This window comes from Corvus moneduloides, chromosome 17 (assembly GCF_009650955.1).
Source record: "Corvus moneduloides isolate bCorMon1 chromosome 17, bCorMon1.pri, whole genome shotgun sequence".
In the NCBI taxonomy this organism is placed as follows: Eukaryota; Metazoa; Chordata; class Aves; order Passeriformes; family Corvidae; genus Corvus; species Corvus moneduloides.
Genome location: NC_045492.1, coordinates 5,939,020 through 5,960,770, shown reverse-complemented (window position 1 = coordinate 5,960,770; position 21,751 = coordinate 5,939,020). Strand labels below are relative to the sequence as shown.

Below are 21,751 nucleotides of genomic sequence, written 5' to 3'. Positions count from 1 at the left end.
CAGCATCCACAGCAGATCACCAAGGTCTTTAATAAAATATACAGTATGCATCCCATGCTAGATAGAAAATTAATTTACATGCTTCTAGTTATTTGCATAATGCTTTTTCATTAACAGATGTCATTTACTGTTCACATTTGAATACATTTTGCTACTGGAATATTTATGTTGAGAAGGGGAAACTCCTTCCTGTATTCAAGTAAGAGTGCAGCAGGAGCTGGTCGGAGCAGAGGGTGCTGCTCTCCAGTCCCAGCTCCCAGCAGGAATAAGCGCAGAGCAGACCATGAACCGTCGGTACTGGAAGACTTGATGATGCCAGAAGCATGAGCACCCTCCCATCCCACACCACTGTTCCTTGGGGACCCTTCCTGAGTCCCACTGGGTTTGGAAAGGCTGGACCTGCACCGGTGTTGGTTTGGCTTTCCTTGCCCGTGACCAGCAGATCACTATAGAGGCAGAGCTGGCACCGGCGGCTGTGCTGAAACCCAGCTAGGACAACCAGCAGCAAACCCCACGATCCAGGTACCTGGGGTCGTCCTGCAGCCATCAACATGTGTTTGAGGTGATTTGGGATTGCAGGATGCACATTTCTCCTGCTCAGAACAGGCATTGCTGGGTGCACTCCTCTGTGTGCAATGGAGCTGCACAATTTCCAGAGAACAGGGGGTGGGAGGGCAAGGAAAAGCTCTCTAGAGAATTAATGCTGTGCTGGGAGCAGCCTCAAAAGTGCTCAGGTGGGCTGGGGGGCCAGGCAGAAAGGGGTTTGGTGCTCCAGGCTGACCTCCCTGCCCGGCTGTGAGGTGCTCAGGGGCTGCAGTGACAAGGAGCAGTGCAAGGTCCCCTCTGTCCCAGCTCTCTCCCTGCAGAAGGAAGGTGAGTGCAGCGGCACCTGCATAGCTCAGCTCCCTGTGGGGATGCCTGGGGCAGTGTGACCCCCTCCTTACAGCCCTCCTGCCCTGCCTGGCCCTAAGACAGGGAGGAAAAGGGGCAGAATTAAGCCAGGCTGGGGGCTGTGGCGAGGAAGACCAGCCCCACTGGGATTGGCTTCTCAGTTCCCCCAGCTCGATTCCCTCCGACTGCTGCTGCCTCAGAGAACAGTGTTCCTTCTGCCTGGTCATCCCCGGCTGGTGTCCCTCCCCCATGCACGGGCAGGGCTCCCAGCTGTGCCACCCTCCCAGCACAGCCCCAGATCCCTGGGGGTCCCAGCAGTGGCAGTGCTGGAGAGCAGATAAATCCTGGCTGCAATGGAAAGAAGGTGAGGTTCAGTCAATCCCACTGCAGGGGCTGGGGACCATCGGGCTCACCCTGAGCTGGTCACTACCTCTCCTCCCGTACAGACTCATTCCCAGGCCCCTTTCCTTATGGCTGGGGGAAGCGCAGTTGAGCCTTTCGAGGCTGTTTCCAGCTGGGGGTAGGACAAGGCTGGGGCTGGAGTTGTCGACCTGGCACAGGATCTGTAAAGGCTGCCGGCCTGGTTGAGGGCTGCCTCACCCTTGAGCTATTTAACCACACCCTGGACAACACAAAACCTCAGGGCAGAGGAAAATCCCCCTCCGTACAGTTGGGGCAGTGCCTGATCAGGGGTCACTTTTATTTTCTGCCTCCCTTTCTGGCAGGGGTATACCCAGCACCACAACCTCCCTCTGCAGCCACGGGTGAGCAGGGTGAAGGCTGAGACACATCCAGGCAGACGCAGGGTCTGGAAGCAGCCAGCGCCCACTGAGCATCTCCTCCAACCCCTCCTATCCTTTGCAGGGCAGGGGTGATGCCGGCCATGGCTCCTCCGCCGTGTCCCGGTGCCATGCTCCCCATGAGCAGGCAGGTCCTACGTGCCCCAGGGCCACAGAGCCGGGGCTCAGGGGCTGGGGTGGGCGCCGGGGGTCAGACCACGGCGGTCGGGGCTGCCCCTGTCCAGGGAGGTCTCGCTCAGAGCCTCCGAGTCTCGGTCATGGCTGGAGATGCTCCCCACCTCCGCGGGGTCCTTCTTCCCGCTGTTCCTCACGGCCGCCTCCAGCGCCTTCTGCTTGCGGTAGAAGTGAGAGAACTTGTTGAAGATGATGGTGATGGGCAGTGCCACGACCAGGATGCCCCCCAGGATGCAGCCCGAGGCCGCCAGCTTCCCCGCCACGGTGACGGGCACCACGTCACCATAGCCCACGGTGGTCATGCTGACCGTGCCCCACCACCAGCACGCTGGGATGGTGTCGAAGCCAACGTCTTCCTCCTTCTCAGCAGTGTAGGCCACTCCAGAGAAGACAGAGACCCCCACGGCCAGGTAGAGCAGCAGGATCCCCACCTCCCGGTAGCTGTGCTGGAAGGCAAAGCAGAGCATTGGTCAGTGGGGGCCACCACACCCAGCACAGCCAGGACACAGAGATCCCACAGCCCTGCACAGACGCCTGCACAGACTACCTGCACGCCTCCATCAGGGATCTCTGCTCTATCCACCTCTGTCCTGCTCCAGAGATGGACTGGGATGGGGTGGGGAGTGCAAGGGTGACTCAGATCTGGAGTGAGTGGTGCAGCCAGGAATCGTTCCTGGCACCCACAGCTGCCTCTCTGCACTCCACCAGCCTGCGAGTGCTGGGAGGGAAATCTGTGCTCCCCAGCCAGATATCCCCAGCAGAGGCTGCTCCCCTGCCTCCAGCATTCACTCTGGCCTGATCTCAGCTAACAATATTTAGCACATTTTCCTTTTATCTTGGCAGGTCCCCAGAAACCACCTAATAGGCAGCCACTAAAAGAGGCAATTTGTACCTTCCTGAGTTGCTGGCACTGCTCGCTGGGAGGACGTGGCCTCTGCTGCAGGCTCAGCTCAGCTCTTACCCAGGTCTCAGCCCAGGCTCCCTGGGGACCCCAGAGTCCCTGGGTACCTCCTGTACCCCAACACCACTGACCCTCAGCATCTGTGAAACGCTTTGTTACACGTGTTTGTTACTCCTGTTTCTGAGATAATTACATTCCCTTCAGGCTTTGCTGCTCCTCCGTCAGAGACTCCAAGTAACATCACAGCTGACATGAAACCAAACACCCTGGTCATCAGGGCAGTCCAGGGATCCATCCAGTGTCAGCATGGGCTGGTCTTAGACCCATCCAACAGGGTGCTGCAAGCCCCAGCTTGATGAGTATGAGCCCAAGGGGTCTGGGAGCCTTGGTGGGAACAGAGCCATGGGACACCCAACTCTGATGTTGTGTGCAATGCTCCTTGAAGAAGCCATTGTTTCTCTGGTTTCAACCTAAAACCTTTGTGCTGCAATCTTTCTTTGTGTATTCCTAATATTTGAACAAAGTATAAAACCTGTGCCAGAAGCCCAGGGGGAAAAGGCTGTGGGCAGCTGGAGGACAAGGCAGCAAGTCATGCCGGGAAGGGACTGCCAGGAGACGGACTGCCACCACCATCCTCCCAGCAGGGCTTGTCCAACCACTTTTTGACTGCCACAAGTGAATTTTTTGGATGTTTCTGCCCAGTGACCTGCCAGTTTGCTCTTCATCTTTTGGGGAAAGGAAAGCAGAGCTTTGATCGTGGGGATTTTTTCCCAGTCTCCTAACAAGCAGAGAATGCTTTATTGGAGACCACATAATGGCTAAAGGAAACAACATTTGAGCAAAGCAAACAGCAGCAGATGTGGGAAAGGCTTCTGTGGTCAGGATGAGACTTAAAGGAGGTGGATTCATGGCAGGGAGCGAGGAGACTTTGCTTGGACAGCTGGCAAAAGCTGCTTAGCTAATGCCAGTAATACCAAACAACCTCCTCTTCCTCCCCTTCCTCCTCCTCCTCCTCTTCTTTCTCCTCCCTCACCTGTGGCTGCAGATGCCCTATAGCAGTGCCACGGGAGCTCTTCGAGGAGGACAAACAGCTCAGAGCCACTGAGTTTCAAGGATGTATCACTTGGCCAAGAAAAACCTGCTCCTGGCTGGAAGTTAACAGCTGGTCTGTACATCCCAGCTGGGGACCAGCAGCACCGAATAACCTCACACATTTTTAAAGAGTATGTGTTCTGACCCTGGGATGTGTTGGAGGGGGAAGGCAAAGGGAATGTCAGGCAGCTCAATAGCTCCTGCTGTTTCAGTTTACAGGCAGGGTCAAGGTTTGCAGCACAGGGAAGGCTCCAGGAATGTCCCAGCTGATCCTCGGGCACTGGCTGCCACCTATTTGCAGCCATTTATCTGCAAAACTTCTGGTTTGCTCATTGATGGAGGGGGAAGGCAGCTGCAGCTGGGGTTTGGCTGGGATTCAGGCTTAGCCAGGGTTTGGGTGGGATGCAGTTTTATCCAGGGTTTGGGGGGGTTGCAGGCTTAGCAAGTAGCCAGCCTTGGGAGAGGCAGTGCTAGGTAATAAAAGACTCCAGCAAAAAGCCCTCCAAGTAGCAGTCTCTCCAGATTCCTGCCAAATGCACATCTTTCCTCCAGTGCAGCAGAAGACAGTCAGAATGGAAGAGCCCAGTTTGAGTCTTGCCAGAAATACCAGTGTGGAAACCGAGCAAAGGTGGCCCATGGTAGCGACAGCAGGGTGATGTGTGAAGTGCAGTTCCAGCCTCTTTACATATTTAGGCCCCTGAGGGGGACAGACAGCAACTCCTGAAGATCCCTGTATGTGCTGCAATTACCCAGGGACCAACATCTATCGACTGCCAGTGGGAGAGGGGCTCCAAACCCGCACCCGCAGAGCCGCGATAGCGGTAATGGATGTCGAGCATGGCAGGGAGGAAGAGCAGAGACGTGTAGGAAGCCTCTCCTCAAATTAAACACGCTGTGGATCAGGCCCCAAGCAATCTGAGGACTGTTCAGGGTTTATGATGCACAAGTGGCAGAATTCCCTCTGCTAGCACTTTCGTGGCAGCGGAACCATCACTCAGCTTGCCAGAGCCATCGCTCCCGCTTCCTGGCTGTTAACAGCCTTCGCTGCTCTGCTCCTGCTTTCTGCTCTTGCAATAGGAAGTAAATTATGATTAACAAGTCACTGTAATTTATGTGCCCACTAAATCACAACGCCAAGCTGCTGCATCAGATTTGTGTCTTTGCTCATCCCCATTTAGAGCTGTCTACAGAGTCCCCAGGAAGGGGCACTTCCCAGCACGTCACTGGGTGAATCAGCTGCTCAGAAGCCGGAGCCAGGACACTGCTGGCTCCCCAGATCTCGTTTGCTGCTTAGTAATGTGCACATGAGTCCATCAGTGCCTGCTCTGCTGAAAGGTGTTGCTCATGCTCGGATGGAGCACTGACAGGACATAGGGAGCCCTTTCTACGTCTGCAATTTTACTTAAATTTCACCAGCAGTGTTACCTGGGTCTGTCACTTGTCAGTGCTCTTTCAAGGTAAGTGTTCAGAAGTAAGTATGATGCAGGTAGGACTTCAGGCATCTTCATTTCGGACAACCCTCCCTGGACTCTGTTTCATCAGGTTTTGAGGATGCCAGGAGTATTTTGATGCTCTGTGGGCTCTGCAGGATTAGTTCTGGGCGGGGCTGATCCTGCTTCACAGCAGAAGCTGGCAGAAGGCCTTTTCTGCTGCCCATCCTCAACCCCATTCACACTCAATGGTTCCTTTTCTCCATGACTCAGCCACGGGAATGGGTCCAACTCCAGCAGCCGAGTCCTGCTGATGCCAGTACACCCCATGCCAGCCCTGTCACTGCTGCAGCAGCAAAAACAGGGTGTCCCCAGCTACTCATCCCTGTGATGGCCCTTCAGAGGGAGCAGCATGAGGAACTGCAGCTCCCTCCCATGCCAGGCACTGAGTGAGAGGAGGGTGTCCCTTTGGTTGAATTTCAGGCTCTGTCACAAGGATTGCTTCCTTGGCCATGCGTTTGATACACCAGATGTTTGAGGAGGGGAAAGCACAGGGATATTTGCACAAGCAGTGCTTGAAAACACAGCCTTCTGGTTTGAACATGGGGCCCAGGGGCAGAGATGAGGTGTTTGCCCTGTTGATCGTCCCCCATGCCCAGCATGAGCCCCATGTGTGGTGGGGCATGGAGAGCATGTATCACTCTGAGTCTTAGCAGGCTCAAGGATCAGCTTTTAGGATTCCCATTGACGCAATCACCAAGAACCAGGGACAATTAAAGGCCGAGTTTAATTGGCCTCTGCACCAGTCTGGATTTTCTGTGTAAGCACAGGAGGTGAGTTTCCTTCTCCCCAGATTCAGGAACATGGCCCTTAGCACAAGGGTGGAGGGGAGAGATGGTGGGGGTGAGCCAAACCACACTGGGTGTGGAGGCTGGTCCTGCTTTACCACTGAGCTGCAGTGACAGAGATCTGGCTGCAGCACAGGGATAGTGAGGATTGCATGGCAGATTTCAAGTTGCCCTTGGTCTGTCTGAAGAGGCCGGGGGTGCTGTGCATGGGGGTCTGGAGAAACACAGCCTTGGGGCGTGTTATGGGGGATGTGGACCCTCTCACCAAACCTGCAGGGATGCTTTCTAGGCATACCTGAACCCTGGTCCTCCACTCAGTCAGCATTTCCTCCTCCAGACCTTCCTCCTGAGGACCACATGGTCCTGGGACCAGTTTCCCCCAGCCCTGCATGCCAAGTTTTCCATCACACTGGGGGGCAGCTGCTGGTAACCCAGGCTCTGCTGAGGGCACAGACCCTGTCTGGGGCTGGTTGTCCCAGGCCATGCAAGTCACCCTTTGTTTTTCTACTGCTGCTTTGTGCCAGACCCAACCTCACTGTATCAGCTCAGCTGGACCATGATTTCTGTTTCCCTAAATGGCCAGGCACCAGGGGTTGGACACTGGCCTCTGGTCAGCTGGCAGCATGCCCGTAGGAGGTTTCCCCTTTTCCCAGACTGGGGACAGGAGCAGCCCTGAGCCATGCACACTGGTGCTGGCATACCTAGCAGCTGCTGGCTGGCCTGCTACCTGCTCAGCAGGTCACTCTCAGCCCAGCTAGACACTGACTCACTTCTGGTGGGACATCCCCATCCACCCATGCATGGCTGAGTCTATTCCAGTGCTGTGCAACGAGGCTTTCATACCACAGTGGGATGGCTGAGACCCTGGAGGCACCAGTGCTGCACGAGGCAAAATGGGGTGGATTGGTGTTTGTGCTGTGTGTGTACAGAGCACTCCTGCAGTCAGTGCTCCTCACACTTGTTTTCTTTAGCAGACACACCAACAGCCCAACCCACTACCCCAAGCAAGCTTGCCAGGCACGACCCAGAGCTGGGCGCTCACTGCAAATAGGGACTTCCACATCCCCCAGCCATGCCAGAAGTCTCCTTCTTGCCCAGAGACTAAAGGAGTAGACAAGGAGATAGAGAGCCAGTTTACCTTCAAGGTGGCCCCCAGTGACCTCAGTCCAGTGGAGTGCCGAGCCAGCTTCAGCACCCGGAATATCCTCATGAGCCGAAACACCTGCACGACCTTGCCCAGGTTGCCCAGCTCCGAGTCACTGCCCATGGTCACATCCACCAGGAGGGTGAAGTAGAAGGGCAACACTGAGACAATGTCAATCAGGTTCAGTGGGTGCGTGAAGAACTTCCTGGGGTTGGGCGAGAGCAGGAGGCGGGAGGATACTTCGAAGGTGAACCAGGAGATGCAGAAATACTCCAGCTTGTGCAGGATGGGTTCATCGAGCACGTTGCCATTCTCATCCACCTCCTGGTACTCGGGCATGCTGTGGATGCACATGGTGGCTATGGACACCAGCACCACGCTAATGGACACAAAGCTGAAGAGTTTGCTGGGGATGGAGTAGCCGGGGTTCTCCATGGTGAGCCAGAGGCGCTTGCGCACGTTGCCGCAGCGCAGGGTGCTGTAGCGCAGCAGGTCGTGGTTGATGTCAGAGATCTCATCAGGGGACGTGTCCACGCTGCTCACCTCGCTCTCCTCATCCCAGTTGTGGTGCCGGCTCTCCAGCTTGCGTTCGTGGTAGCGGTAGCTGCAGCAGGAGTCCAGGAAGAATTCGTTGATGCCCCAGTACTCGATCTCCTGGCAGAAGGAGAAGACGCACAGCTCCTCCATGACATGCAGCTTCCCTGTCTGGTAGAAGTGGAGGACGTAGAGGAAGAATCCGGGGTTTCGGTCAAAGTAGAACTCCCTGGCACTCACGTCGTAGTCATCGCAGAGCTGCAGGATGGACTCCTCCGAGTCGCAGGAGAGCAGCCGTCCCAGGCGGGTGTCGGGGAACTTGGAGAGGGCACTGGAGCTGAGCCGCCTCCTCAGACCCCCCACGTTGATGTTGATAACGTCCTCCTCAAAACTGGGACCCCAGTAATTTAAGGTCTTGTTGACCATGATCAGCAGAGCAGGAGCGGGTTCCACCTGTGGATGAGACAGCGGGGCTGGAGGGGACGCAGGGCTCCCCCAGGTCCGGGTGCTCCTGGGTGAGGGGGGGGCCAGAAGCACCCTAGGAAGTGAGGAGGGATGTTTGCATTTTGAAAATGAGGACCAAGGCAAAAGAAGGGGAGAGAAACAGCTTTAGACAGTTGCTCTCCTGCAGTATGGAAGCTAAAAAAAGAAAAGCCAATGATTTTTCCAGGTGAAACTTTTCCTTGCTTTTTTACCTCCTAAAATTTCTCCCTTTGCCAGTTGTTAATGGCCTAAGGAAGGCAGTTTAATGCACCTCCAGCACCTCACCCATGGGGCTCTCCTTCTTCAAACGAGTAATTAGTCACTGAAGAGAGGATTTATTCCCCAAAGAGTCTCCTGGAGGAAAAATTAGATCTTGTCAAATCACCACTGCTGCGATTCTGCCGAAGTGCTTTGTAGCCCCACTACCTACGCTGCTAATTAGGCCTGGTCAAAAAGTCCTTAGACGGTTCAATCTTTCCAGCAGCACAGGCAGTTTTGCCAAATCAAAGTATTGTCACAGAAGGTGTCAGTTTCAGGGAGAATTTGAGAGGAAGAAGTGTCAAAACAATTCATCTGCCTGTTTTGTTTCCTGTTGTGTGTTCTGCCATGTAAAATATTAAGATTATTTTGATAATGTTGAAACATAACAGAAACATGATTCAGAATCATTGATGACTGAATGAAATCTGTATGTCGATGGGGAAATAAAAAGACAGAGTTTCGATTTCCACTGTGTTTTAGGAATTTATAAGTTTCAGGGAGCTGGGCTTTTTTTTGCAGCAGAAATTCTATTTTCTAATGAAAAACACTTAAAGCATCAAAGAAAGAAAAGCATTTTCACACCTTCAGATGCATTTACCTGTCTTGACCAGAAATTTAGAGCAAAAAGGCAAATAAAAAGGGTTGTGATCTTTATGCACCACCTTGAAATCTGATTTTTCCACCTACCTTATTCATCAAAACAACCAGGGGACACATGGAGCAGCCCTGTAGTGATGGGATCTCCCTGCTCCTGGCATGGAGTGGTAAGGCTTGAGGGACACTGCTCTGCTTTCTTGGTCGAGGAATTACATTTTTTCCTGTCTTGTGTCACCCACAGAATTTTCCAAGATTTTAGGGGTACTGGCACAGAGGGCACAGAAAGGCAGCAGGAGCCGAGGGAAAAAAGGCTGCAGCCCCTGCAGTGATGCTGAAGTGCCAGCACACCCCATACAGGACAGCCTGGTCCCACAGCAACCACAGGGGGCCAAGGCTGGGTCAGTGACACGAGGTGGGTCCCTCCACCCAGGGGACTCCCACAGACCCCATTGCAACCCTTTGTTGCTCACCAGCCATCTCACAGGGGTTGTGGGGCAAACACCAGGGCTCTACCTGCTTTCCAGTGTCTGAGAAACTCGGTGTAAAAGGTTTGTCAGACTGGCAGGGACCTGGGGGACATGCTCATATCTAAATCTGGAGGTCAGAGCAGAGCTGCAGAGGAACAGGTAATGGAGCCATGGTAAAGCCCTGGAGGTGTTTTTAAACTGATCAGGGCTGTGGGTGCAGGAAATGCCAGGTTTGTGTGAAACAGCCTGGCAAAGGCATCTGAGAACTCCACTGCATCTCCCAGCCAGGGCTCCTTAAAGGCACAGCTTTGCACCACAACCAGCTCTTCCATTACACCACGTCTGGAGGAGGCAACCGGCTCGTGATAAACCTCAGAGCTTAATGGACTCATTGTCTTGCCTTTCAGAGGGGAGGGAAGAAGGAGAAGGATCAATTTTTTTAACGCTTAAGCCAAAAGCAAGGGAGAAGAAGGGGTGTAAACACTTCTTTTCAGGGATAAATTGGAATTTCAGTGACAGATGAGCTTTTCCAGAGAAGACATCACACAGCCCATCTGTGGGGTAGGGATGACTAATCCAGGTTCCTTCCAGAAGGATGCTCATACATTCAGGCTATAAGCACACACAGAGATGGGGGGGCCTGGAGGTACAGCTGTGGGATCCAGCTTATCCCAAAATCAGCCTCAGACTCTGTCTGCACCCTCCCTGTAGAGCAGCCACTCTGAAAGGTCAGACCAAATTCCACCAAAATCAAAGGCAAGGTGATTTGGGGGCTGGGCTGGGGCACGGGACAGCCCAGGATGGCAGGACAAGCCTGAAGCCTTGCTCCAGCTCAGCCGGACCACTCCCAGTGCACAGCCGTGGCTCTGGGTGAAATGTGCCAAATCGTGGGAGCCAGAAGGGAGACGGCTCCCAGCTCCCTCCCAGCTCAAAATAAAAAGGTGGATGTCAGGACCCTGCAAGCTTTGTACCCCAGGGAAATCCCTCTATCCCTCCTGCAGAGCAAGGAGAAGGGTCACAAACTGCCAGAGATGTTCCTTTCTGGCGTTCACTTCTGAATAGACCAAATTATTTCTGCCTAAATACAGTTTTCATCTAGAAGTCTAAAGCAGGAATTAATAGTTTTATAACTCTCTTGCCTATTTGTTTCACAAACAGCTAAGCTCAGCTTTAGAACAAAACTGGGCTTTGAACTGCAACCCAGCATGATCTCCCCTGTTGGACCATCAAAGTGTGCACCCCATTCACATTTGCAGGCATATCAGCTAGGAAACAGAAGCTTACTTTGGGAAGCTTGGGTGATTTTATTTAAAAGCATGACGGACAGAGAATACAAATGTGTCTGTCTGTGATAAAGTGAATTTGCAAAATTTTCCTTTAGTTGACCCAAAATTTCCATGAATGATTGGAAAAAGGGAAGCGATAAAGCCAGTCTCTTTCTGATAAATGTTGAAATATATTGTAAGCTATTTTGAGACAACCGTCAGAATTACACAAGCCCAGTGTGAGCTGGGTGTTGGGCGTTCAAATTAATATCTGTCTTGTGGAGAACAAAATCCCTGATATATGCATTTATGACAGTAAAAATAAAATATAAAACAGATCAAGCATGTCTATAAGAAATGCTAGAAGAGTTTCCCTTGACAACATATTTTTTTTCTCACAGACTTTCAAATGGAAGTTATGTATATTTATTCTACCTGGCAGAGGGAACTCAAGGGAATGGAAAGAAACGTGCTAATAGACATTCAAGTGAGGATGCAGCAAGTGCAGGGAGCATTGCACACAGGGTCTTTTCCAACCTGGTACAATGGATTTAGATTAACAGTCCAAATAAAAAACCCTGTACTTACAGCTCAACGAGGCTTCCCAGCAGGGAGTCGTGTGGCTTGTCTCAAAGGAGCCATTAGAAATGCGTAGAGGAGGAAGAATCTCTTATCCTTTGCCTGTAGTCTAGACCTAAATGTCCTGTCACCCAGGGCTTGTGACTGTGCACGTCCCAGGTGTGCAGGGGTGGTGGCTGCAAACCACTGAGGAGATCCTATACAGGATATCCATGGGACTGGGGTAGGACTGGGGGTCCCCTGCTGAGTACCTGAGGGGGCCAGTGGGGCTGGGTGACCTCCCAGCTCCTGCAGGGTGGTGTCCCCATACACTGAGACAGGACTGGGGAGACATCTGTTTTCTGGTCATCCAAAATTGCCCCTGCAGAGCCCCATCCCCATTGCTGAGCGTCTCTCTGCTCATCGGCCTGAAGATGCTCAGGACCAAGCCCTGCCTTGGGCGGTCCGGGGGTTTGCCAGGCAGGCAGTGGGGAGAATGGAAGGGGAATTCCCACTACTGGCTGCTCCCTGCAGGCAGAGCATGAGCTGCTGCTGTACGCTGAGAGGCCGCTAAAATACCCAGGGCTGGAGATGGAGATGACGGGGGACTCCCTGCTCGCCTCGGGTGCAGGAGAGGGTGATTAGCAACAGCCCAGCGCTGTGCCAGCCTCCACTCCCAGGTCTCACGCTGAGCGTGCACAGCTCTCCAGAGGGACCTCCGTGCTCCGTTCCCCGGGGAGGGGGATTGCAGCCCCCGGGGGAGGCAGGCTTCTGGGCAAGGGACTCCCCTACACCCGCCCGCAGAGGGACGGGAAGGAGTGTCCCTGCGCCCCGGCACCCAGCAGCATCCCGGGGTGTGGGTGCTAGCACGGCGGCTCCCCGCTTACCCCGGGATGTCGATGCCTCGCTTCCCCGCTCATCCCTGCACGCCGCTGCTCCGGCTATCCTCTCACCCCGGGATGCCGGTGCCCCGGGTCCCCGACGCACCCCAGGGTGCTGACCCCTGCAGTACCCGGGGTGCTGGTACCCCGGGTACCCGGGTTGCCGGTGCCCCGGTCCCTGTGTTACCGATCTTAAGGTCCTCGCCGCGCCCCGGGATGCCAGCGCCTTGGGTCCCCGGGATGCCGGTCCCCGCCGCGCGCCCGGGATGCCACTGCCCTCGTCCCCGCCCGCCCCGGGTGCCGGTGCCGCGGTCCCCGCGCTGCCGGTGCCCGCAAGCACCTGGTGGCGGAGCCCGGCCCCGCGCCGCCGCTCACCTGCCTCGGCGCCGCCCCCGCCGCAGCGAGCGCGCCCGGCGCGGAGCCGTGAGCCCTGCAGGGCCGGCGGCGGCGGCAGAAGCTCCGCGGGGCCGGGGGGGTCCCGCCCGCCGCCCTTGCCGGTGCCGCCCTCCGCCCGCCCGCCGGCGCCGCGGCGCGGGAGCAATCGGGGAGAGCCCGGTCCCCGATTCCCGGTTCCTAGTCCCCGGTGGCAGACCGCCGGTGCCCGGTTCCCGGCTGCCTCTGCCTCCCGACAGACCCTCCCGAGCTCTGTATAGGGGACAGGGCTAAGGATGCCCGGGGGGAGCCCAGCGGACAAGACCAGCGACCTGATTTTGGCAAAACCGGCTGGCAGGTCGGCGCAGCTCCGTGCGAGGCTGGCGGTGTCCCCTGCGAAGGCACCACCACAGCTGTCACGCGGAACCGAGCCGGGAATCTGGACCCGGCGTGGGTACCCCTGGCTTTCCTGAAGTCTTACCTGCTGGAAGTCCCTGGGAAGCCGGGAGAGCTCGCAGGATGGCTGTGGCAGCCGCGTTGGGGGTACCCGTCGCACGCGGCCCTGGGCTACCCCAGTCCTTTGCGAAGCTGCCGGGGTGGCAAGCGCTGCCCTTGGGGCTGAGCCCCCGGAGCTGGGGGTGCCGGGCGGTCCCGTGCTGTGGGCGTTCAGGCCGAGCAGGGCCCCGGCAGCGGTGCCGCCCTGCGCCGGGCACTCGATGCACCCCTGTCCTCGCAGTCGCCCTCCGTGCGATCCATCTCCATCTTGCTCCTTGGAACAGGGAGTGTGTAGGGCACCGGGGCAGCCCCGGGGGGAAGCGCTCCCCTGGCTTGCTGAGCTCCTCGGTGTCTCTTCAAAGGCTCATTGGGAGGTGGGCGAAGGCAGCGAGTCCCAGGCATGGCACACGCTGGGTTTCAGGTCAGCGAGCTGCCGCCGCCGCCCGGGGCCATCCCCAGGCAGCCTGGGGGGCTCTGCAAGCACACCAACTCCCCCAGAAGTCAGCTGCTGGAGCGGAGGGACGGGAAGGAGAGGATGGGAAAGGGACCTTCCCAGGGTGACGGCCGGAGCTGCATGTCCCCGCAGCGATGGCTCATTGCTCCGGCAGCCAGCATAGAGCAGCTGTGTCAGACAGGCGGCTCGCACGGGGCGAGACTTCACACCACCCTCTGCATCCCTTCTATCGGCGTGCTGACTGCAGTCCGAGGGGTTGGAGCCTGAGGGCTCTCAACCTTCTCCGGGCTTGCACGAGGCGGACTGAGAGCTCTTTTTGGTGGCGAGCATCCTTCCCCCTGCCCGCACGCCCGCCTCCCGCGTGTGCTGCCAGTCCTGTCCCTGTGCCAGGCAGTGCTGGCCGCTGCAGGGCCATCAGCATGTCTCCATGTGTGTGATGTGTCAGACTGTGTGTGCCTGGGCTTGTTTACATGGGAAGGAGGCAGCGGAGGGAGGGGGAAGGGATGACTTTGAGGGAGGCCTCAGAAAAGAGAAAAAAAAAAAAAAAAAGGAAAAAAAACAGAGGGAAATTCCTCTATTCTGTGATATGAAGCAAAAAGCATTCATTTTTATGGCAATTAGAGATGGCTGAGCAGCCCTGGAAGCTGCAAGATAAACATGCCCATCTTTGTCTGCTCTAGGCAGCTGCAAGCGCGGCTGATGGTGGGTGCTGAGCCCCAGCGGGGTGCAGCCCACGGGGTAGGAGGAGGGCTGGCTCCCACGTGGGGTTTTCTCTGCCTGTCACTGACATATGGTGATCAGGGTGAATTTTCTTTTCCCTTCTGAAAATAGTTCTCATTCAGCCATTTCTCAGGGAAGGAGCTGTGCCTGGCACTGCAAGGGCACCCACTCCATCTGGCACTTTGTGTCTGCACCAGAGCCCTGTTTATGCACTACTACAGAGTAGACCTCAGTCCTGTCCTCCCCAAAATCAGCTCTCCGTGTACCAAGAGGTTTGCTGGGTGTCCCTGGGCCATGTGGAAGAGCTGAATCGTGAGTGGGAAAGGAGCTGCTGGGGCTCTGCCCTTATTGCCTCCAGACTGGAGGCATCACCCTGGGAAGGGGCTGCAGAGACACGGAGGGGAGACACTTCCATGTTTCCTGCTGCAGCTCAAAGCTCTGGCTGGAAGCAACTGCAGAGAAGGGGAGTTCACTTCCCAGGCTGCAGAGGCCCCATGCAGGTTTGTGCTGGCGTCACGGCATCCTTCAGAGGGGACTTGGCTGCTGCATCAATGGCATCTGAGGTGAATTTTCCCTTTTCTGAACAAATTCAGAGGCGAAAGGCCTGACTCTGCCACAAGCCAACCAGAGCTTGTTGGCCTGCCTTTGCACTTACACTGGCAAGCTGTGGCAGGAAAGGGAGACTCCCATTTTAAGGCTCTTTTCCAACAAATTGAGGTGTAAGGACTCTTCCCTGGCACAGATGTGTTTGTGATGGCCCTGGTAAAGTGCAGCTTCCCATGGCACAGGCCAGCCCCATGCCCCTGCTGCCGCTCCTGAGCTAACTGGCAGTGATGTGGAGATGGGAACAAGCAGAAAATCAGGTCAGCTGGAAATGCCTTGCCATCTCTTCCTTTCATGTCTCCCCCCATCTTCCTCTCTTGAGGAAGGCAGGTCTCCGCCCGCCGAGGCCCGGGGCAGATTATGTCGATAACCACACGGCAAATCCTCCACGCGGGCACAGGGGGCGAAACCTCTTGCTGTGGTCTCTTCTGCAGTCTGGAAAGAAATCGCAGAGGCAGGGTGAGTCTGAAGCCAGCAGCCATTTCAGTGCTGCAGTGAGTCATCCCGAAAGGCGCTCAGCTTGTGGCAGCTCCCTTCCTTTCTTCTTTTTGCCTTTTTTTTTTTTTTTAATAGCTGATGTAGCAATAAATTAAAAAATAGCAGGAAATACATATGAATATAGCATGTCTCCAGAGCTCCTCTAATTAAAAGAAAAATCTTCAAGCACTTTTGAGCCCCTTGGATATCTGTTGTGAAAGGCCGGAGCTGCTGGGTACCTGCCACGTGGGAGGGTGGGATAGAGCAGTGCACCTGCGAGTGCAGGGGGATCCGCGGAGCCGGCGGCTGACAGGGGCTGATTAATGCCGGGGACATGAGCACAAAGCATTTCACAAATAGTCCTTTCCAGAGGGAAAGAGCTAAATTAGGGCAGACGCAAAACCCTGGTCTTGTGTTTCTCAGTGGCAAAGACTTAATACTAAATACATGGGCTTTCCTTAATGCTGGTTTTTCCTGACGGTTTCTGTGCTCGCTGGTGTGTTTATTCCCCGAGCTCTGGGAGGGGGTTGCTCCAGCCAGAGGGGCTTGGGCTTTTCCTTCCCATGCCATTGGCTGTTCCCATTCTTGTGCCATCAGCTGTCCCAGTTTCCATGCCTCTCCCTGGAGCCAGTTCATGGGGTGGTGGGAGAGAAAGCTGAGCTGTGATGGCAGCATCCTCTGAGCAGGAGGAGAAAAGTGGGGACACAAACTCCAGGGGATTCCATCCCTACAACTCCCATCTTCCTCCCAGAGCCACAGGGTGTCTGTAGATGCTGCTGGCAGGGGGATATAAGACTGCTCCATGCTGGAAATTAATTAACCAGCTTCATTCTGTCTCTGGAGCCCCTGGATACAGCTGCATAACCAGCCCCTGCAGTAAGGTGGTTTGTTGGAATCCATCTGCAGCAGGCCTGGGACAGCATGTTGCAGTATGGCCTGCAACAGCCCATCCCTCTGACAGCCTGGAACTCTTCTGGACTCGAGTTTTACTGAGCCCACTGGGTCCCTGAGCCAGGAAAGATTAATGAACATTCATTGAACTTGCTGGAGACCTTGGCTTGTGGTTGGACTCCAGAACTCTAACTGGAAACATGAGAAAATCTGGAGAGTCCTACCGAAGCAGCAGCTATTTTTTATATAGATGGAGAGCCTCTGGCGTGGGAGCAGGGAGATGCTGCAGTGTAAGGTCAGGCATTTCAGAGCACTGATTTACTATCTGGTGGGCTCCCACATGCCTTGAGCATAAGGACTGCCTCCATCTTAGAGCAGCCTGCAATCTCCATGTGCTGCATCCCCTCCGTCCGCTCTGTCTCTGCCCCAGGTTGTCTCAGAATCCTCTAACACCAGAATTGAATTCATCACAAAGGCTATTTCCAGGCTCACCATTAACCTGTTGGAGCATCTTGGGCCAGGGCTTTCCATGGGCCAAGCCCTCTCCAGACCATTCCCAGTAGGGCTAGGAGCTGCCACAGGCAGGGATGCTGGCAGAAGGGCAGCGTGGTGTCAGAGGAGAGGTCAATAGCAGGACTTGCTCTGTTCCCTGACACCCAGCTTGGGGGCCAGGGTCAGCCCAGTCACACTTCATTTGCCAGTACAGAGAAAGCCACAAGCCCAGCCATCATTCCCACACTTGTACACACAGCATGGGCTCACTTCTTGCTTTCTCTGCCAGGAGAGGGACAGGTGAAGATGGAAGCATAATTTTAATTGTAATTAAATCTTACAACACTGCAAGTTGAATGATGCGAGTAACCAAGAGTGCAGCAGATCTTTGACTCTCCGCAGGCTTGTGCAGTGAAGACACTTGCCCTGCATTTTGCTTTTGATAGCTGTGCCTAGCCAAGGCCATGGCCACAGAGGGAACCAGAGGTGGCCTCTGATTCCTGCCAGCAAGGCCAGACTGGGTGGAGCAAGAAGGTCCATCAGCTGCCCCTATGCTGCACTGCACATAGAAATGCCTTAGAAATTAGAATTTAGAAATGATACAATGAGGCAAATTGGATATCAGTCTTTTCAGGCAATAAGGGAGTCAAGTTAAAGGGTGATTTCCGTGAGATTTCTCTGATCCTGTGGATAATTTCATCCCACAGCAAACACAGGTGAGGGCCTGGCACTGGTAGAAGCAGGGGCAGAAAACCTGCCCTGAGGCTCTGCCCCTCCACCAGAACTGGAGACAGAGAGTGGCCACTGGGTTTGGGGCTCTTCAGTCTCTGCCAGCTGTGATTTCAAAATCTGAAAATTTCAAAACTATGAATTGCTGGTGAATTTTGACTTGTAGTTTTGCAAGTGGAAGTGCCCATGTGGTTTGAGCCTCTAGGTGAGCACCCTCCCATTCCAGCTCTGCCTCCAGCTGCCTCTGTGCTGTCAGGGATGAACATGCAGGAACAACTACAGGTGGAGATGCTTGAGTGCAGGGAAGGGTCTGCTCTCCTGTCTCTGCAAGGATGCTGTCTTTTGGGCTCTCTGCAGAAGGCTCAGGCAGTGCTGGGGGTGGTGAGAGAGCTCTTCTGCCAGACTGTCTTCAGGTCTTGAAGCTCTGAAAGATGCTGGGGACTTGCTGCCTTCCTCCATCCCATCTCTGCCTCTCCCTCCTGTTGATATCATCCCAGTGTGGGCAGGACACCTCAGTCCAAGGAGGAGGATGTGGGGGTGGAGATGCTGGAGCGCTGGGGGGTGGCGTGATGCACCGGGGCTGCAGGGTGGCTCTGGGGGGCCAGACTAGCAGGCGGCCCCCTAAGCCGCCCAGGTGCCCTTGGCAGTGGATCAGCCCTGCCGTGGTTCTGTGGTTCAGGGCTGGTGACTCACTGCCAGTCCTGGGAAGGCTGCAGAGCCACGGCAGCAGGGAGCAGGGGTGTCTGACAGCTTCTGAGTCTCCTGATAGGTATTCCTGTGCTGCTGCATGGAGAATCACTGCTGTCTCCGTGTCAGAGCCCAGGCTTGCTATGCTGGCTATGGATTTTTCCCCCTGTACAGCCATCCTGGCTGCTTGTCACCACGTTTTTGTAGTTTTTAGGGTTTTTTACCAGGAATCTTTGAGCAAGCAGCAGAGGAGAAGCCAAGGATGCAGGATGCAAGTGGATGAGAGATTGCTGGCTGAGTCTGGATGGCTGGGGGAGGCACAGGCACTTGCTCCTGCAAAATGCACACATGATCCCACATTTCATTACCTCCTTCTGCCAGCTGCAATGTTGAGGGCACCTGTCATTCTTTCATTGATCCTGACAGAGTTCAGGGCTTGCCGTTTTAGGCAGACTCAGGTACCAAGAGAGGACACATCTACCTTCTTTCCAAAGCCTTGGAGCAGTGGAAGTAGCACTTGTGTCCCAAGAAGATGCCTCTTGGTTTGCTGGGATGCAGCATGGCATCCAGGCAGAAGCCCCATTTGCCTGAGCCCTGGAAAGAGGTTCCTGATGACATTTCAGGAAAGCATTTTTCTATTTTTAGAGGCCATTGTGTACAGAGCCAGGGAATCAGTACAGGAGTCCCAAGCTCATGCAGAAAGCAGTCGTGCATCTTGGGATGCTCAGAGCAGCAGCCGGCTGCCCCGGGCTCATTAACACAATCGAGTCACAGGAGTTCCTGAAGCAGAAAGGTATTTGGGCTCCAGTCCGCTGCCTCTTTCCGTCTCTGCTGGGTCAGGCTCTAATCATGCTGGGACCAGGGTGCTCCTCTGATTAGCACCATATCTCTGATTTGTGCCTTGAAGGTCCAAACCTCCCCATTTACCCGGCTGTGCAGGAACGCGACAGGGCGGTCTGCGATGCTCTGCTGCTTTTGCCCATCTCTCCCTGATTAATGTGAAATCCAGCCTCATGAATCATTCATGAAGCTTTATTTAGTATAATGATTTCTGACATCCACTGCCTGGGAATAGCATTTTGGGACAGACCGTTTGCGACCAGCAAACTCCAGAAATAGGGAGCTGACGTTTATCCCATCCCAACGGGGAACATGCAGAAGGGGAGGGAGAGGGGCAAAGCAGCCCTGCCTCCTTCTCAGGGAATCACAGGTTGCTTCCTAATTAGCCAAATGTGTAAAAGCTAAATATTGACATCGCGTTGCGGTTCCCTGTGTCTTGCCATCACATTGCATGTTATTAACCTACATAATGTCAGGGAAAGGAGCATCTGTGTGTGCCTTGGCACAGGCAGGGCTGAAGAGACAGGAATTCCCCCATGCAACGCTGCTGGTGGGACCCAAAGGAGCTGGGAAATGGCTTCCCCTCTGTGGCTGGAGCTGGGGAGAGAGAGAAGCTCGTCAGGCTGCCCTATAGCATAAATAGCCCATGCTCCTCTTCCAGAACACTTTGCTTTAGGGAGGCACCAGTTTCAGCTGGGAGGGGCTCTCTGCAGGTGAGCAGCCCCATTTGGGAGGGGTGTGCAGGTACCTTTGTTCCTGTGCTGGTGGATTTGGGAGTGATGGTGAGTTTATGACCGTGTGTGGGCCATGAGGTGAGATTTGTGCTGCAGTTTGATGCCTGAGCAGGGGCTGGCGCAGGGCTGGTGCCTATGGGAGCTGCTTTCCTCCCTGCAAACTGCTTCATGTGAGTCTCTGAGTGTTTCACCAGCCTTTGCCAGGGCTGTTATTTGTGGAACATCCCAGCTGCTTGGCTGAACACAGACATCAGCCTCTCTCAGGGATTGTGGAGGGAGTGTCCTGCTGAGAGATGGGGCTACAGAGAGGGCAGGGATGATGGAGCCCATCTGCCCTGCCTGCCATGGGACACAAGGAAGCCCAGCTGCCCTGCCTGTACCACTGCCAGCCTCCTGCTGAGCTCTCACATGTGTCTTCATGCACTGTGGCTTACTGCAGAGGAAAGAGATGTCTCTTTTTCTCTCTTTCTGCATGGGGAAAAGGTTTGCTGGCATGTAGGGATCTCCCTCAGCTACAGGGTACTGTCAGTGCCTCATCATTTTGCCTTCCTTTTGGCTTCCCAGCTCAGGGAAGTGCTGCCAGCATCCGAAAGGCTTCCTGGGTGTGCGCAACCTTGTGCAGCTGCAGCAAAGAGCAGCCTGCTGAGGATTCCTGCTGGGATGGAGGGGGGATGGAGCCAAGCGGCTCAGCACAGCTCTGCTGCCTCTTGGCTGGGGCAGGCAGGGCTGTTTCCTGCCAGACTGAAGGGCTTCATCACAAGCAGCTTGTGAGCTTTGGCAGCAATTTAGGCAGGAGAGAAATCACAACGGGCTGCTCTGGCATCCCTCAGCCGTGGCTCCATCCCCTGCCAGCCCTCACTGCTCTGGGGCTCTCCACCATGCAGGGGGCTGGGGGCAGTGCACAGCTGGGGTGATGTGCCAGAGCCAGGCAGAAGGGACAGCTTCCATCCCTGCTCCCAAAGGTTCCCTGGTGGCAGAAGCTGCCTCCCTCCACTGTGTAACCCCAGGATCCCCCTCTGCTCTCCCAGCACGGTGGGAGCTGGTGTCCCATGTTGCTGCTCACTGGCGAGGGTGGGAGGGCACTGGGAAAGGTTACTGGTGTATCCTGGCCACATAAGCGAAAGCACCCCTGTGTCTTCAGAAAGAAAATGCTGGAGGGCATCAGCTAGTGTGAGACAGCTCTGGCCCAGACCACGCTATCGCTGCCACTGGAGAGGGTCTTGGTCCAGGTGAGGAGCTGAGTTTGTATAAAGCATCCCACAGATGAAAGCACAGAGTGAATTCATACATTTGTTCACCTTTAGCTGTGAGGATGGTTTGTTTTTCTGCAGAGGTGCATATATACTTCTTTTATGGTGGGGAGCAGAATGCTGTTGACTCCTTTTCCCTCCTGGAATATTGCTGCTTCTCAGCAGGAATGATGAGGGCTGTGCATAGCTCCTGACCAAGGGCAGAGCTGCTGCTGAGTGGATCTGCTCTGCCCAGGGTATTTTCTCCTCTGGAACTGATGTGATTGCTGAGATCCTGCTGGGACTACAGATTCCCACTCCTAGCCAGGCTAACTAAATAACCCTCCCCTTTCAAAGGTTGTCAAAGCTGTAGTAATTCTTATTAGGCTGGTTTGAATCATCTCTTGAAAAGGTCTCACATCATCCTTGAGCACCAAACTGTTCTGTATTCAGACCCCAACCACCCAGTCTTCCGAGCCAGACCAAAACATTTGCAGGGGGAGGCTCCAAGAAAATATTAAAGATGTTCTGCTGTGCTGTGGGTGAGACCTGACTTCTCCATCCTCTGTCCTGTGTACATTTCGGAGTGGAACAAAGGCCATTGTGTGGAGCAAGGATGCTCCGTGGTGCTGATGGATCCCTGGGGAGACACTCTGGATTCCATCCCCTGGGATGCTGGGGAGTGTTGGATGTTTCCTTTGG

The 21,751-nt window shown here is 54.9% G+C and overlaps 1 protein-coding gene across 3 annotated transcripts; it reads right to left on the bottom strand.

Moving 5' to 3' along the window:
- KCNS1 (potassium voltage-gated channel modifier subfamily S member 1) lies at positions 1-14,113 on the bottom strand. 3 transcript variants are annotated; one of them, XM_032127176.1, is made up of 3 exons: positions 13,180-14,113; positions 7,275-8,267; positions 1-2,311 (listed from the first exon to the last, which is right to left on the bottom strand). In XM_032127176.1, the coding sequence occupies exons 2-3, from the start codon at positions 8,238-8,240 to the stop codon at positions 1,856-1,858; spliced, it is 1,422 nt and encodes a 473-aa protein (XP_031983067.1). In that variant the 5' UTR covers positions 8,241-8,267; positions 13,180-14,113; the 3' UTR covers positions 1-1,855. The 3 variants fall into 3 exon arrangements, with proteins under 3 accessions (XP_031983067.1, XP_031983069.1, XP_031983068.1); XM_032127178.1 differs by lacking the exon at positions 13,180-14,113 and adding an exon at positions 12,702-12,761; XM_032127177.1 differs by lacking the exon at positions 13,180-14,113 and adding an exon at positions 11,476-12,616.
- Between the last annotated feature and the right edge of the window lie 7,638 nt (positions 14,114-21,751).

Bases quoted from the DNA above. Each gene is read 5' to 3' on its own strand.
- KCNS1 (XM_032127176.1), bottom strand. From the start codon at position 8,240: ATGGTCAACAAGACCTTAAATTACTGGGGTCCCAGTTTTGAGGAGGAC. The intron at 2,312-7,274 runs GTAAACTGGCTC...TTTGCCTTCCAG, and splicing joins CACTGGGGGCCACCTTGAAG to CACAGCTACCGGGAGGTGGG.